At 41.7% G+C, this 18,550-nt stretch overlaps 1 protein-coding gene across 1 annotated transcript; it reads right to left on the bottom strand.

The window, feature by feature from the left end:
- draxina (dorsal inhibitory axon guidance protein a) lies at window positions 1-10,279 on the bottom strand (the record flags this gene model as incomplete). The annotated part of the gene is made up of 6 exons (XM_083892639.1): window positions 1-113; window positions 206-295; window positions 1,928-2,020; window positions 2,815-2,935; window positions 8,515-8,732; window positions 9,796-10,279. 6 exons carry the CDS (start codon window positions 10,277-10,279, stop codon window positions 1-3), a joined length of 1,119 nt encoding a protein of 372 aa, XP_083748765.1.
- Window positions 10,280-18,550: the final 8,271 nt, after the last annotated feature.

Here is an 18,550-nt window from a genome sequence, read left to right as displayed (position 1 = left end):
TCAGATGGTGATGAAGCCTCCTTGGTCGCTGCTGACCGACTCTGGCACCACGCAGCGACCCCTCCTCTTGGTCACGCGCCGCTTCCGATGGAATTTGGCGTAACAACGGAATCCTTGGAAAAAAAAGACAGCACGATAAACAAAAAAAAAGATGCAAAAAAGGGTGCAAAAAAATTACAAAACCAAAAGGGTCGTCCTCGCTCACCTTCCTCACACATGCAGTCATCGTAGCATTTGTTGTTGAGGCCTCTGTTGTGAAGTTTACACTCATGTTGCCTCAGGTCACAACAAGAACCTAAAATTCAACAATCAAACACACATAGATAGATATTTCAGGGAGGGAACTCGTGTTACACCACAAAATTTGATATAAGCATTAAAATATAAATTGTAATTAAAGTATTAATTTAAATATAAAGACATGTGTGTTCCTCCTAACTTTAATTATTAAATCAAAGTATGTGTTTAGTAAGTGACCAGAGGGGAAACTGAGTACTGAATAGCTGCGAGTCAAAGCTTTTTGTTTGCAGTTAGTCTGGACATCTATCCAGGCCAAATCATGTTAGTGCTCACAACTCCTTATATGGACTTCCTGGTGGTGTCGGTTTATAGGTCACATATTCAGGCTTTAAAAAGTCTTCTTACATGTTGTTGAGACAACGTTATGATTAATATTATATTGCATTTTTAGTGGTGATATAAAGTAGCAATAATTGTGCAATAGACTTTTTTTCTTTTCTTTTTGTTCATAAAAACAAGCAAAGTAAATTTTGAACTGTGATGTGTTTCCAAATGTCATTAATTGAATCCGATTTTAAACATTTTTTATTAGAGGTGGGCACTAGGTTAACGCGCGTTAACGCATGACTCCGTTTCCATGACGACTGACCGGAAAAAGACGTGAGTGACGTCATGTTTAGTTTAGTCCAGGCACCATTTAGCGGTTAGAGCCATTAGTTGCGTTAGCTCCTTAAGCGCCAGTTAGCGCGCCTACAGTGGAACTGGAGCGGTCTGTTTATTAAAGGAAAAAAGTTTAGCGTTACTTTAGAGACTAATTTTAACAATCCGGAGTCACGTAAACATGACGTCACACGCGTCTTTTTCCAGTCAGTCATCATGGAAAGGGCATCAAGCATTAACGTGCGTTAAAGTTGACGCCGTTAACTGCCGTTAACGGGTTAACATGCCCACCACTATTTTTTATATAGTTGGTGAAAATGGGAAAAAAGATTGCCTAGATTGTGCTGAAAAAAAGGATATAAGACACTTTATATTGCACATTTTATAGCCTCTGACAAAATGCTGTGCGTTCAACGGGTTAATAAACATTATATGACAGAAAACTTTGTGGCTGAAAGAGGTGAAACCATCCAGTAATTCACTCAACAAAAAGCAAAATCATTTAAACCAGTGTCTGAGGTGTTGTAAGAACTCATTTGTTACAAAATATGTAATTTAAACCGGTGTTTCCCAATGCCTGGTCCTCTAAGACCCACTGTCCTGCATGTTCTAGACTGCTCCAACACACCTGATTCAAATAAATGGGTCGTGGATCAGGCTTCTGCAGAGCTCCATGATGAGCTGACCATTGGAATCAGGTGTGTTGGAGAAGGGAAACATCTAAAACATGGAGGACAGTGAGTCCTAGAGGGACCAGGATTGAGAAACACCGGTTTCAATGAAATATTTTGTAACAAATGAGTTCTTACAACACCTCAGAACTTGCGATTCTCTTGGAGCAAAGTTCAAGCAGTACTGATGAAGGAAGTCAAATGTAGAACTTGACAACCATACACTATCAACCTGCAACTGTTTAAACTGTAAAATGCCTTTTGTTGTTTTGTAAGATTGTGTTTGTGAGGCTCAGTGTCACCCAAACTGTTTATTACTAATGCAGCAGCAAGTAACACATGTGATTCATACTGACCTGGGAGACAGTCCAGGTGGTGATCACACGGCTCTACGGCGTCAGCGTCTACAGTCACATTTCCACTGCTGAGGTTCTTACTCCGCTTCTTGTCTGCTGCCGACACGAGAAACAAACACAAACACTTTGAGCCAACAGTTGTTACATGGTTTAAAAAAAATAAATCGCCTTTTTAAAGCAGCTACTTTTTGGTGGAACAAGACAGTTTCATCGGCATCGTTGTTTTGATGTCCCAGCTAGCTACCTCGTGCCGTCTTCTGGCGCTATTGGGCTGCTTAGCTAGCTGAGCCAACATGTAGGTATTACGGTAATTTCACTTTGTCGCCAGAGAGGAGAGAGTGTACATAGTTAGCATTTTTTGACCTGTTTTTACACATTGAGAGACAAAGACTCAGAAAATGTTAGCGTAAACATGTTTCCTACTGTTCCAATTTTCAAATTTAACACACAAAAACTGATCATTTACAACTGCAGTGTTTTGCTCAATAAATCTTTTTGTTTTTCGTCATTTTAAACTGTTAAAACAGCATATTACAACGTTGTAAAAAAAAATCTCCTTTTTAAAGCCGCTACTTTTTGGTGAAGCAAGAGCCACCATGTCTACAAGAGCGACAGTTTCATTGGCATCGTTTTGATCCCCGCTAGCTACCTGGTGTCGTCTTCGCCGCTATTGGGTGGGTTAGCTAACTGAGCTAGCTGAGAAGTTGCACATCAAAAGCCAACATGTGGGTATTACGGTAATTTCACTTTGTCGCCAGACTCTGCATCAACTGTGAAATTTTGTAGTGTGTCCCCAGTTTACGATGGTGTACAAACAAGATGTTAGCCTTGGAGCATGCAGAGAATGAATGAGAGACTTTTATTGACACGCGTTGACACAAATTCACCCTTTTGCCTGGAAGACGGCCAGTTGTCCACAGGTTTCATGTCTTCGTAGTCAGTCCAGTCAAAGAGTGCCATGTCCAGAGTAGGCATCACCTCTCCTTGTCCTTTTCCACGGCCAGACCTCTGAATAAAGAAGGGAAAACTGTTGTTTAATCACATTTCATAGGGCACAGGGCAACATCCTCATTTAGTTTCAGGACCTGTAAATTCTACCATCACTGAAAAGCATAAGAATCCCATATGACACAGACGCGTATTAAAAACCCGCTCCTGGATTTGATTGTAACCGACAACCGTGCTCGTGTAAGGGAATAAATCAGAAAAGATCAATTCTGTCTCCTCAGATGAATGTTCGGTGAAACTTCAATTATACCATTTGATTAGATTGTTCTGTTTTACAGGTGAAAGCATTCCGGTTGTTCCCTGATGAAACACACTGGATTTGTGTTGCAGCGAGCACCAGTGATGCATTATTGATTCATAAAATGAGTCGAGAAAGAGAGATAACGTTAGCAGCAGTAGCAGCAGCGGAGCTTTAAACACCAATCGATCGGTAACAGAGAACAAATTTGCCCACAACTTCACAGCTTTTGCATTGTTAATACGCATATAAATACACAGAAATAATGATTGAATGGTACGTTTATTGCACACAATACACACAATAGTGTTCTCTTTCAACACTGAACTTCACTTTACTGAGCTCAGTCATTTCTGTAAATTTCAAACCAAACAAAGGTACAAGTATAATTCATTACATCTTCTGTCATTTCTGTTTATTACATCACTTCAATTCAAAGCCCCCACTCAACAATTACCAATAGCAACACTAGCTAGCCACCGAGGGGATTAGCTAGCTGAGCTAGCTGAGAAGTTCCCACCTCAAAAGCTGATGTTGTTATTGTAATTTAGCTATGTCGCCAGAGGGAAGAGAATGTACATAGTTAGCATTTTTTGGCCTGTTTTTGCACATTGAGAGACAATGTTAGCGTAAACATGTTTCTTACTGTTCCAATTTCAAATTTAACACCAAAAACTGTTCATTTACAACTACAGTGTATTTCTCAATAAACCTTTTTGCTTTCCTTCATTTTAAACCATTAAAACAGTATATTAACATGTAGTAAATTGTAAATAACTGCCAGATAGTGGAAGTTATTCTGGAAAAATGGACAAAAGCACTCCTTTTATGGTTAAATTGGACAGATTTTGAGTGTGCACATTTTTCACTGTTCAGCTCCTCAAACCAGTCAGAAAGAAGTGATTGGTCATGTTTTATTACAACATTGCAAGTTCATAGGCACTGCTGTTTTTATTTAACTTTATTTATTGGAGGCTAGAGATAAAATTCAACAAATACATTATAAAATATAAAATGCTATAAATTAGAATGTTCCACACTAGCATCTTTGATGACTCCACTGTAGGAAAAACCCTATTCAGTTTCTCTGGTGTAACTTTCTGTGATATAACATTTCCTCTGCTCCTTTTCTTTGAAGCGATGAAACAAAAATAGAAATGTTAAACAGTATAATCAAGACCTTGGGGCCTGATCTCTTGAGGAATATTTAATCAATCAAAAACCCGACGCTCTTCCTGCAAACAGATCCATACTTGTTTCCTTTGACTCTCAGGAAATGAACCCCGTATGTAAATATCAGTCAGATTAATTGCAGGTGGTTGCCCATTACTGCTCAGCTGCTCATTAAACTATCAACAGAAGATCGAACGTTCATTAAAGAAGCCTGGCTGCTGTGCGTTTGTGCCACTGAACCTGGGTTCAGGAAAGGCAACATCTCTTTTTTTGCTTCTTCTTCTTCCTCTGTCCAATAATAATGTGACTGCTCTCACATTAAAGACATGCAGAGCGTCTCAGAATACCAAGCAGACATCACACAGGGCGGCTGACGGAGGGAGAGAGAAAAAACTTATTGTAAATGTGCGCCATGACTACAAATATCACTGCAGATTAAAGGTAAATATGACTGTTTTCAGAGTGGAAGAGTCAACTTTGGCTGGACAACGACACGTAAATGTGAGGGCTGCAGATAATCCGCTGGATTTCACTTCTTTTCAGAGCCATTTATCTTCTAAAAAAGCTGCAGTTTGGCTTGTGGTTAGCAGAGCAATATGTAGTGGTAGTCATTTAAGTATTTAAAGAGAGTCATTTAATGGTCCAATGTGTAGGATTTACAACAGACATTGAGTAGAATTATAATAATGTTTTTGTTCATGTATCTGTCTTTAAAGCAAGTTGCGTCTGTGTGTCTGTGACCGGCATATCTCGCCGACCGTTAGTCAGATTAGACTTTGGATATGGGTTGAACATGGCCCGATGTTGTGCATCCTTGATTTTCAAATTTCATGAAGAAAATTTAAATTTTTGCTGATTTACAGTATCATGCTGCACTTTTCTCATCAGCAGCAGTTGCGCTGTCTGGAGTGGGGAGATGGGAGTGAAGAGGCTGTCCTCACAGTGGGTGAGACATTTTCACACGGTTCACCACAGAACATGGTGTTATACTGAAACGACGAGGTGTCCACTCACCAATACGCGAGCACATATTTGTTTTTGCATTAGCATGCTATTACTTTGCGGCTAACTTGGCGAACCTGTTTCCAAAGGTAAGCTAGTGAGGCTACGATTAGCATTAGCGTAGGGCTAACAACTAATACAAACGCTGTGCAACCTCATTAGGCACAACGAAAATGTTTTAATTTTCGATTAGCATTAGCGTAGCTAGCTGTTGAGACTGTTAGCCACGCCAGTGGTTGCACAGTGTTTGTATTGTTAGCCTTTTACGTTACTTATCGTGCATTACCATAACTGAAAAATCTTCTTCAGCTCCCACTATAGGACTACACACTTAGAAGTGGCAAGTAGAACCATAGAATCATTGAAGGTTCTTCGGCTTGTCCTCATAGGAGAACCCTTTTTGGTACCACTAAAGGTTCCACCTCGAACCCTTAGTGTTACCAAGAATCCTCTTAAAACCCCTTATACAGGAAAGGGGTTCCAAAGGGTTCTCTGGATCAAAATGGTTCTTACTGGAACCGCCAGTGTTACCAAGAACCCTTGAAAAACAAATGGTTCCAGGTAGAACCTCAGCCCTTGCACAAGAACACTTTCGAAACCCTTATTTCTAAGAGTGTACTACCTACAGGCACTGTACTAGTCCTCTAAAAATGAAAGCTGCAGTGTAACTTGCTGTGTTTTTGTTGTTGTTGTTGTTGTTGTTGATGATGAGCATGAACCCTCGACACAGTTGGTCAATCCTGTACATATCAGATACTGGCTACAGTAATGATGCAACTAATCCCACATGACAGTCCTTAAAGTTGTAAGAGTTGTTATAATATGAACAAAAATCATAGTTGCTAGAGCAGGGTTTCTTAATCCTGGTCCTGGGGACTCACTTTCCTGCATGTTTTAGATGTTTCCCTGCTCCAACACACCTGATTCCAACAGTCAGCTCATTAACCAGCTCTGCAGACGCCTGATAACGACCAATTTATTTGAATCAGGTGCGTCGGCGCAAGGAAACGTTTAAAATATGCAGGGGCAGTGAGTCCCCAGGACCAGGATTGAGAAACAACTGCTCAAGTTTTGTTTCTTAAAGGGAATTTTTCATCATCTAAAACTAATGCCTGTGCACATGTAGTCATTATAGAGCGGGTACTCAGAGGCAAGATGGTGATTTTTGCTGCTGTGCTGAGAACAAAATGTTTCAAGTGCTCTTCAAAGTTTGTTGAATTTTAAATGTTTTAAGGCTGGCAAGGGTGGTAATTAGTGGCATTAAGATTAGCTGGGTATACATTTGATTTAGTGAACCCACATCTTTAAGGGGATAGATAAGACACTAATAAACATTTCAGAGAAAGCATGGACATTATTGTCATTGTTTCACATGCTCAGCAAAATCTCACCTCACCTGTATTCCAGCCAATGACAATTATAAATATATATACACATATATATATATACACTACCAGTCAAAAGTTTGGACACACCACAGAGTGAAGGCAAAAGGGCCAATAAGTGCTCAGAATCTCTGGGAACTCCTTCAAGACTGTTGAAAAACCTTTCAGGTGACTACCTCATGAAAACAAAGCAGTGATCAAAGAAAGTGGTGGCTACTTTGAGGAATCTAAAATATGAATTTAGGAGTTATTTCATACACGTTTGTTTACTACATAATTCTATATGTGTTCATTCATATAGATTGATGCCTTCAGTGAGAATCGACAACGTAAAAAGTTGTGAAACATTAAACATTAAAATGGTGTGTCCAAACTTTTGACTGGTAGTGTATATAAATATATATATATTCAACAAAAATATAAACGCACAAACTTGAAATGGTGAACAAAAATAGAATGTCATGACTTTTGCTCAGAATCTTGATGCATTTGTTTATGGAATGATTTGTTTTGCTCAAACCCAGTATTCCTATTGACTACAATCAAACCAGTACACAGACACTCCTTATGGTCTGGTCAATAAAAGGGCACACCAAAATGTGGACTTTTGTCACTTGTCAATATGCCACAGATGTGACAAATCATGAGGGAGCGCGTCGTTGGCAATGCCGAGTGCTGGGCTGAGCGTTACAGCTGTGGCAACACAACTGAATGTGCATCATTCCACGATCGACAACCTGGTGATGTCCATGCGTCGCTGGTGTAGCGCTCTGCGTGAGGCTAATGGTGGACACACATTATTGAAGTTTGTGAGCTTGGATCATCGACCCCCATTTTGTTCTTCCTGCCATTACTCCAGAACTTTTGTTTTGAAATTAATCCTAATGCTTGCAAATTAAAGCCGCTTTATTGATAAAGTTGTACTGTTATTTTTGGATAGTTACTCTGTTTTGTCACAATACTACAAGGTTTTCTTTGTGTGTTTATATTTTTGTTGAGTGTATTCTGTTCAACAGAGCACATCAATAGAATAACACAAAGTGTGTCATTGATGCTGTTTTTCCTCACAAACGCCACACAATCTGTTGTGCTTTGAAACAGAAGCTGTGACAAACACGACCGTGATGATGGCACTTGTTCAGTTCCATTTAGCATTTCATTTCTAACAGTTCCAAGAATGAAAGAGGTGGTGGTGGTGGTGGGGGGGTGGGGGGGGTGGAACAGTGTAATTTATGTTTCTACTTATAAATTCTGATTACATTCCACACGCAGGTGAAGCATCAATCAGAGTGGATGTGAAAGGTGGTGAGCGTTGCTCCACACACACACACACACACACACACACACACACACACACACACACACACACACACACACACACACACACACACACACACACACACACACACACACACACACACACACATACACAAACCCTCCTCATGGTCACAGATTTTGTTCTGACTTAGTTTCTAATAAAGGCAAAGGGAAAGGGCTGTCATAGAGAAATTGCTGCTGGTCTATGAACTGCGTGACTTTGATCCCAGAGGTAAACTTTCATTATCGGGAACACAATCATATCTATCACACAAACTGTGACCAGCAGCAGCACTTTCTGGGGCTTCTGCTGTAACACGGTGTAATTTCCAAAATGAACTATGAGGTTTGCGGCGGCTTTAACGGCAGTAATGGGGCCCATTTTCGCCCCTGATTCCCTTGGATCCACACTGAGGCGAAACACACAAAGCCTTCAATAAGTACCAGGGCTTCGTTGGGGTTACCTGGGGTTTGGTGGAGGCCGGGGGCACTGTTGGGGGATGCTCGTTCATCACCACAGTAACCATCGAGGAGCCAGAGCCAAAAATGGCTGGGATGGGGGAGGGGGTCTCACCGGGCGGGGTCACGCTCAGGGCGGGGGAAACGGCGGAGGGGGAGGGAGGGTCCTCGAACACATCTCTGTCCTTGAGCAGAGACCTCTCCTCAGGCTCCAGAGGAAACCCTGCGCAGAGATGATTGACAGAAAGGGAACAACAACAGACGTGTTATTATGACATTATACAGATTGGACATCACGTTAACAGAAGTGGATGTTTCGCATTAGTGGGTAAAACATGTTCTCGAAAAACAAAATCAATCATTATCAAACCGTTTCATCTCAGATTGAAGGCAATTTACTCACTGTGTCCGGAGCTTCTGATCGGATTACACGGTCATCCTGGGAAACTATGTGTTTTCATTTATGGAAAAATGAAAGTTTACACTATCTCCGTAACAACTGGACAAAACCCCAAATGAGAAAGTGTGATCTTCTGTCTGAATCTGACCCCCACCTCGATATGGAGGCCATGAACGGAGAATTATTGTCATGAGTTATGACCTCAGGGTCATACGTTCCTCGTCCTTGATTATCTCTCTCTCTCTCTTTCTGTGTGTGTTGTAGGTGTGCATGATAGACAGACTGTGTATGGATCCTGGAAACTGATTAGTCCTGAACAGGAGGTTCCAGGATAAGAGGCCAGATCATTCAAGCTACAGCAGGTTTTCTTTGAACTAGTCAAAGGTAGACTGTGCGCAGACATCATGCTTTTATATCAACCTTTAACATGGTCTGTTTAATGTGTTGCTCTAGGTTTACTGGGGCTTTGGATAGAAGTGAGTATCTTTAATCATGTTGTGCCAAGGATTTCCTGGTTTTCTGCTACTCTGGATAATCCACATAGATCATTTGTTTCATTTATTCTGCTTAAAGTAGTGTAAAACTGTTTATAACCAGGATATTATCTCAGCTAGGAAAGTGAACTGATGGTCGAGGTGGTCTACAATCAAGCTTATTTCAATCAATATCTACTAACAGATGCAACATCGTGGATGACAACCGCCACTAAACATCACTTCCAACTAAAGAGTAAAGTAAATACAGTGGATTATTTACACTTGCCCATCCATCCAGTGATACATTTTCAATAATGTTTTCAAATATGTACCAGAATCTTCCACATGGATGGATTGACATTAAAAATATGATCTGAAACGATTTGTTCGGAGATCCAGCAAAATCTCACCTTTACCATGTCGCCCCTTATCGCGTCGATGCCCCTGTCTCCTGTGTTCAAACTGCTGTCCATGTCCATGTCCCGGTCTGTGTCCTCTCCGTTTGGTCGTCCCCACCAAGTGGTTTTCTCGCACCTGGGACGGATTCCTCGCGTTCACTCGCACTCTGTCTCTGTCCCTCCCTGGCCCCGTCTCCAGTCTCACTGGGCTCAAACCCTCCAGGCCCGTCCCGTCGTCGTCGTCCTCCAGCCAGGCCAGCGGGTGCAGGGCCCGGTGCGAGTACAGCTCGGACCTGCCTTTGGTAATCCAGGCTCTCTTGCCGCCGTGCCGTCCGTGGTCCCTGCTGTTGCCGCCACCGTGGCCCTGCACACTCTGTGGACGGTGCTGTAGGACACTGCTGTCGTCTGTCGAGGTCTGCGACTGTCTCCTCTTGCCGTGAGACAGCGTCAGGGTGGAGAACAGGAACACCTGGAGCAGAATCCAGGAGAGAGCCATGGTCTGCACAACACAATGCCACCTGCCTGGGAATATAGAAAAAGTATAGTCAGCACTGCACAGATTCTGTATTAAGCTTATAACACAACATTAAACCAAGTCTGGATTCAAGAATGAAGCTTATGGACTGAATGAAACCCAAGATCTTAGCCCTTTGCAGGTAAATTGGGCTCAAATTGGGCTCACTCACAACTTAACTATAAGCAGACATTTATCCTCATGAGATAATGTGATGGAGTCACAACTCTTGTTGGTGATTTAGGAAACTATGCCAGTATAATTTTGCTGATGTTATATTTAAATTGGAGTTTTTGGAAGGATTGTTTCCACCCATTTTGTGATTTAGAAAAGTAATATAGTAATATCATTTCAGTTGTGCTGTGGTTTTCCACTTTTATATTTATTAATCTACAACTACTTTCTTATGGTTTGATTCATCATCTTGGTTTAGTAATACTTCCGTTTGTTTTGCAAATTTGATGCCTTTCTGATAGGAGCTCTTTAACACCGAAGCCCCAAAATGTCCGTCTGGACTTTTTTTTAATGCTTATTTTAACCATAAAAGCGCCAGAAAATATCCAGTGAGCACTTTTTTCCAGAATAACTTTCAATATCAGGCAGTTATTTACAATGTAATGCATGTTAAAATGGTGTATTAGCAATTTATAGTGAAGAAAGACTAAAAGTTTTGGTAACACTTTAGATTAGGGAACACACTATACTAGCCCTTTATTAGTAATCATTAAGCACGTATTAACACTTCTACATAACCTCATTCTACCTCTATTATGACATGAATTAAGAGTTTTTACTATATAACGTGTTAATACGTGCTTAATACTTACTATTAAAGGGCTAGTATGCTACTTGTATGTTAGTAAGCACCTTGTTAATGGTGAAAATGTGTTTTGTATTTATAGTTGTAAATGAACACCAGATTTTGCATTTTGCACAAAATCTGTCAAAATGAAATAACAAATAATGAAATAATAAAACAGACTAAAAAAGCACTGCCCTCTCCTCTGCAGCATTCATTCTCTTATCCCCTCCACTCTCAGCTCACACTCTCCATCTTTCTCAAACCTCCTCATCTGGACTGGGTAGGTTTGAGAAGACCATAAATATTAAGGACAGACACCTGTGACTCATCTTCATCTTCCTGCCTTTGCCGCCGTTAGATAACGCACGTGTGCGCGTCTTTCATCGCTCAAAGGTCTCTCAAGCTTACCTTTCATTAATAAAGTCAACATATCTGTGAGGCGGCACTGAACTGAAATATGAGGCTGTGTGTGTGTGTGTGTGGGTCTGCATTTACACAGCAACCTTGTCCAAACATGAGTAAAATGATGGTGTTGAGGCAAAAAAAAAAGATTAACTGGAGAGGGAACACTTTTCCATCTTTTATTCTACATGTGAGTCTACTTCAATACAAATTTAATGCATTTTATATATTCATGATTACATTTAGTGGGCTGTCCATTTTAAGCTTTTAAAGCTACATAATGACAATATTTGCAAACCTCTTTAGGGTTCATTTTAATGAATTGTTGAAATTCAGGAAATGATCCATTTGCCCTGATGCACTTTGACAGTGAGGTCATCATTTGACATCACCCTGAACAAGGATCCGTTGAAAATAACTGTGACACAGTTTTTTACCACATTATATCTATTTTACTCATGTGTCATTTGAGTTACAAACAATTTATAGACTATTATGTATAGACAATATTCGACAAAATGGTTTTATTTCAAGCTGAACCTGCATTGAAGCTCACGCTGATCCACAACTCACTTTTGTTTTCGTTCAGAAATCAGCAAGTCCACTATTCTGGCATTATTATTATCACCACTGCAGAGAGAGAAAGGAACACCAATTCAAAAAAGATGACGAACGTTTGGGTAAGTATCATTTGTTGGTTTTTTTTTGTCCATCCATTATAATAGGTTGAGAAAATCCATTGCGACAAGCACATGCGGCGTCATTATGGCACGATGGAGACTCTTTTGTGTTAAAAGACAAACGACAGCGCGAGGCGTACAGAAAATCAATGAGGGAGAAGTATTGAGCTGCTAGTGATAACGTGTGTGTGTGTGTGTGTGTGTGTGTGTGTGTGTGTGTGTGTGTGTGGGTGTGTGTGTGTGTGTGTGTGTGTGTGTGTGTGTGCGTACGTGTGTGTGTGTGAGGTGGTGTTATGGAGGGAGTTTATCAGGTTTATCATACTGGCACTCGAGATGGTGAAAACAGACAATCTTGAGTTTACAGTGGCTTATTTAGGTGTGTCTTCAAATGTGTGTGTGTGTGTGTCAGAGGATGCTGGCGGTGTCAGAGCAGGAGGCTGCACCCGCCCCCCCCGGGGGGATTTCAAGGCAGACTGCGTCGGCTGGCCTTTGGGAACTCGACCAGCTGTGCAGTTTGGCAAACAAGAGCGTGCAGCTGGCCGCTGAGGTGAGATCTTTTTTTCTACAAATAGGCCTCAGAGTGTCAGTGGGCCAGGAAATTGACCGTGTCATGCACAAAGTGTGTAGCCAAGGTTTACACTCCTGCCTGTTTGACACTGGAGGTGATGCCAGTGTCGTGTGCTCTGGATCCTGCTTGAGCAAAAGTTTGATTTGCGTAGGAAAACATCCAAAAAGTGAGCGTTTTCTTCTTTTATGTATGTACTTGACCTCTTATTTACATCTTTAAATCATTAACGTGCATTATCCCTACATAATAAACACGTATTCCGTGGTAATCAGATTGTTGGTGTTCCTTTATTCAGTCGTTCCTCTATCTGTGCCACAACAGCATGACCTTTCAAAAACTCATTCTCCCAACATGAAAACAGATGTTACGCCTCCACAGTAACACAGGGCACCATGTGCAACGCTCCATCAAACCTCAGGCCTGAATAGAGCTGTCATGTGAAAAGTGATGGAGAAAAAAAAAAAAAAAAAAAGGGCAAGCATCTCGGGCACAGCAATGCCTCACTTTCTTTCAGACTCTCATCACCGCTAACAGGTGGTCCTTTGAGGAAACACAGGACGGGACGATAATGGAGAACCCTGGGTGGTATTTCCTGGGTCTTATAAGCACAAGGTCTCTGGAGTGTGATAAACAGCCACAAACAGAACCACACACAGTCCTCCGCCACAGAGCCACTGACACTCATGACTGTGTGTTGTGGGTAAAGCACAGCAGGTAATCTGTCCGCTGCTGAGGAGACGGGAGGCCCAACAAGCCAGATGACGAGCGCCACTCGCACATTTTGAGAATCCACTCAACTGAGGGGGCAGCGTTCACACAGTAACTGAAACTTTTCACAGCATAAAGCATTCACAGCATTTCATAAATTGCTATAATTAACATCTAAGTGAGTGACTAGGATTTCTAAAAAATGTGATGTTTTAATTTGAACCCCTCTTTCAAGTTTTAGAACAAACTAAAAACACAGTGTCCTGTATTTACAAGCATATATTAGGATTTAGCAGCATGTAAAAAAACACAGACACTGTGTTGTTTTATAAAGTGATATCTGAGGATGTTTGTCTTCTTTATTTCTATTTAATTTTGCCTGATTTGACATCAAGGTACGGAAAGATATCAATGTTTAGATTTGCAAAGTTTGCTTTTTCTTGTCTTTTTTCAATAGATATTTTGAAAAAAACAAATGTGATCACATGATGATTTGAGGACTAACATTAGATGATGGTTCCTTTTGAGTTTAACCAATTAATTTATTCTTAAAATCCAGAAGTACGAACACAATCTTAAAATGACACAAACACTTTAGCTTTAGCTCCACTAGCTTCAGCTCCATTTTTGCTCCACTAGCTTTAGTGCCACTAGCTTCAGCTCCAATAGCTTCAGCTCCACTATAGATTTAGCTCCACTAGCTTCAGCGCCACTAGCTTTAGCGCCACTAGCTTCAGCTTCACTAGCTTTAGCTCCACTATAGCTTCAGCTCCACTAACTTCTGCTCCACTACAGCTTTAGCTCCACTAGCTTTAGCTCTAATAGCTTCAGCTCCAATAGATTTAGCTCCACTAGCTTCAGCTCCACTTTAGCTCCACTAGTTTTAGCTCCACTTTACACATTTCATCAACAACAAAACAGTGTTCAGTCCTGAAAATGATGCATCTGTTCCCTTATCGCCGTTAATGCAGCACCGACCGCTGGCAAATCCAAAGGAAATTGGCACAAAAAGGGTGTAAATAATGTAGTTTACCAAAATAATAACGAGACAGCACGTCAATCTAATGTGCTGTACATGTTCAGAGAGTTGTTTAGTTGTGTGTCTTAAATCAGTATGGGGAGGATGTTTGTGATATCAGGGGAAATTCTCGCGTAAAAAGGCAACAGAAAACACACAAACTGCCTGTGATCTGATCCTCTGAGTTCATCTGAGTGCACCGATGTAAAGTGAGAACGCTGTCTATGTTAAACATATCAAATGCTTTAAAAAAAAAAAAATCAATACTACATTTTGAGAGAGCCGACGTGCAGGGAAGTTAAAATTGGATTATTATGGTTAACATTTTATAGAAAACACGACCGAGAGCTTTTTATAAGTGCAGCGAAAACAGTTAGAGAAATGCATGAGAGCAGAGCAGGGTAAGTATGAGGTAATCTTGCAAGAAATTGCAAAGAGGGTAAGCAGCACTATGACTATTAGAGGCTGGGTGATTAAGCTGTGATGAGATCAGAGACCTCTGTGTGGTCAGCAACACGAAAAAAAATATACTTAACAGGGAGTGGGGGCCCAGATCTGTGATGAGCAAGGTGAGCAGGGAAAAGCAGCAAGGCATGGAGGCCACCCTCGAATTAAACTGTGTGTGTGTGTGTGTGCGTGTGCTTCACCTGCTGTGACACCAAACCTCCAGGAGCCATCTGCTCCTGTTGTTTTATCTCTCATAGCAACCAGCGGGGCCATAAGGATCCAGCAAACAAAGGCTGCAGAAACAGACAGCTGAAGCAGAACTATGATGTCAGGCAGAGGCCACACGCAGAGATTCATATCAGGAATGCTCTCCTGTCCATGACTGACACATTTACTTGATCTATATCATGAAACACAAAGTCATCGCTCGAGCCGCTTTTTGGAACAAATATGCTAAATATATGCTATTTGCAAAATCAACAACAGGACGTCAAAAGGCGTGCATGACCTCACAGGCTGCACGGATCAATATACTATCAGTCACAAAGGACAACAAACGTATTCGTCAAAAAACCCACTGCTCCCTGTCGTGAAGTAAAAACCACCGAATATGTGATGCCTTGTTTTTACGCATTTGGATTTTCATAAACATCAACTCAATATAACAAGCCTCCGAATAACAGCCTCTGCATAATAAACAACACCTCTCCCAAACTGCAGTTAACGCCATTAAACTTAATTTCCTCAAAGGCCAATACCACTGACTTCAGCGTTTTAAAAGTGCTTTGTCTCTCAGAACCCCCCCCCCCCCAGCAAACAATGTTCGCTGAAATTCCCCAATTGATTAGAAAGGCTCTTTGCAGCTTTTTGAGGTGGGTATTGGATGGTGAAGGCCCCCAGGATGCAACACGGGGTGATAAACAGACAAAAAAAAAAAAACAAGAGCCATAAGGAGGGTCCATCTGTCATCAAGTGAGATGAGCAGGAGAGCAGGAAGACACCGAGTGATTCACTGCTAATTTGGTCACAGGTACAACAGATGTGTGGCGAGAGACCACGGCGTTGTCACCGACGCACTGTAACGTCGTTGACATTCGACAACGCGGCCCTGATCGGCCTTTTTATGAGAGCACACACACACACACACACACAGATTCTCCCTGTGTTGCAATCAGTGCACGCACACACACTCACACACAGCGGGGAAACCTCCTGCAAACACTCACATATAGGCATGTTCCAAAAATGTGTGAGACACAAACAGCACCAGAAGCACAGAAAGAGGCATCCCACAGAGAGGAGGGAGAATGAAAGAGACAAAAGATAGAAGGAGGAGGAGGATGGGGATGAGGAAAAAGAGGTGTGGGGGGGGGGGTGGCTGAGAAGAAAGAAGAAAAAAATAAGATGTAATGCTGAGAGAGAGAGGGTGAAAGAACCAAGTGAGACGCAAACAAGGAGGCAGGAAACAGGAATCAAAGTGGTGGAGAGAGACAGAGAGAAAGAAAGAGGGAGGATTTATCCCGTCTTAATTATCACAAAGTGTCACTGGCATCTTTTTCCTTTTGTGGCAGATAATGACACCAGCTGAATCGACCACAAACCCTGCAAAGCTTTGGCTTCTGAAAAAAAAACAAAAAAACAAAAAAAAAACAACAACAAAACTTGTCCTTTTTCAAAGGATGTGAAATGTGGACACCTGGCTCTGTGTGTGTGGACGCTGTGCATGGGAACACTTTGACCGGTCAGAGAGGGCAAAACACTGTTTTGCAGACGATGAAGTGAAGCATGCAAACATGTTATATGAACCCAAACTCCCTCCTCCTCTTCATCCTCCTCCTCCACCCTGTTAGTGGAAGTGAGCAGCATTGAGTGCCTGCCAATGTTGAAAAAGAGTCTCGATCAAACACATGCAGCCACGCTTTGGCAGTGACGTCCGAAGGCAAGTTTCTCACCACTAGCGGGTGGAGACGGGGTGATGGACGCTCTGCATTTTTTTTGGCCGCAACTCAAAAACGGGGCACAAAAGGAAAAAAAAGAGATTTGCTTGTGTAATGACCGAAAGAAACAAAGTGGAACTCTTTTCAAAAATGTGTTCAAATCCTTGTTTGATACTTTTGGATGAGATCATCATCTGCTGCTGCTGTCATTCCCAGCAGAGACTGGGGTCAGGATCCACAGAGGGGTTTGCAAGGGGATTTATTTTGGGTTTGCCGAATATATTTGGTGAATTTAATATCTTTCAAAAGGGAGTCCCCACAAAGTTTGTAAAACACTGTTGTGTTGTATATTTTACAGGAAGAGATTCATGTTTTCACTCCAAAATCCATACAGGTATTAGAAGACAACAAAATTCACTTCTGCTCAACTATTAAATGGTGCACTTTTCCACCAACACCCAAACAAAGAATTATTCCTCAACAGTTAATGTCCAACCCAGGATTTCTCACTCCTGGTCCCATGGGAGGACCAGGAATCGGGTGTGTTGGAGCACATAAACACCTAAAACATGCAGAAACCCTGGTCTAACCCTAACCTTACACTAACCACAGTTCCAATCTTTGCCCCAAAATGTAACCAGTTCCTCAGAAATTAGGTTCTGACAAGGTCAAGATTTATACCAGTAAAAATATAAAAATGTCGCAAAGAGGCTACAAGTACAAATACAAAGTACACACACTCCTGTTCAGTGATGATCAACACTGGGCTGTAAAAGAAGAGATAATGGCTGTTATCATTTCGGCTTTTCCTCTCTGTTCATGCGCCAAAATTCCTGATGTTAATCTGGTTTAAACGCACGGTGACAGCAACCACCAACAGCACAGCACTTACACTGGCTTTAATGGATTTACTCCCTCAGTACAAAACTAAGTCGAATTCACTGTTTGAAAACAACGAGTCTTCGCAGCTTCTTTATTTAATTTAGGTATTTGGTACTTTTGTGACATTATTGGTGCGCTTTTACGCACAGATGGGACTCACGGTACAGTCAGGCAGGGGTGATGAGCCACAGCTCAGTCTTTATTCATCCATCACCTGCCACATACAGTGTCACACACTGATGATGAGGACTTTATGTATGAATTATTACACATTATAAACTGCATTATGACTGCAAACTCACAGGAAATACCACACAAAGCAGGTTAACGGATACACCGAAACCCCGCAAAAGGGTATTAAGCGACTCCTGCACGTGTAAGAATAACACACCGCGCATACATCTCCCTCCTTTCCTTCCAATAAAGACATCTCCTTACCTCAGTGCTGTTCAACGTCTTCTTGTATATGCTGCTCAAGGATCAGTCATATAGCTGTAGAGAGACAGCGAGCACCGACGCAGCGCAGTCGACTGTAGTCGCTCAGAGAGCACAGAGAGAGTTACTGGCTCCGTGTGTGTGTGTGTGTGTGTGCGCGCCTCACCAAGTGCGCGTCCACGCCAGGACCACAGGGCTGTATCTTGGATGGGGCTTGTCCCAGCAGGTGAAGTCAAGGAAGGGTGTGGGGGGGGGGGGGATGGGTTATGGGTTTATTTACTCCCACTGCAAACATCAAACATGGCTGCCAGTAGGGACACAAAACTGACACTAAAGTAGATTAGTTTGGGAAAAACAGCTTCTAGACACTAGTC

Source organism: Microchirus variegatus, assembly GCF_963457635.1.
Source record: "Microchirus variegatus genome assembly, chromosome: 7".
NCBI lineage: Eukaryota > Metazoa > Chordata > Actinopteri > Pleuronectiformes > Soleidae > Microchirus > Microchirus variegatus.
The sequence above is the reverse complement of the archived record's forward strand: the minus strand, read 5'-3'. Positions and strand labels throughout refer to the sequence as shown.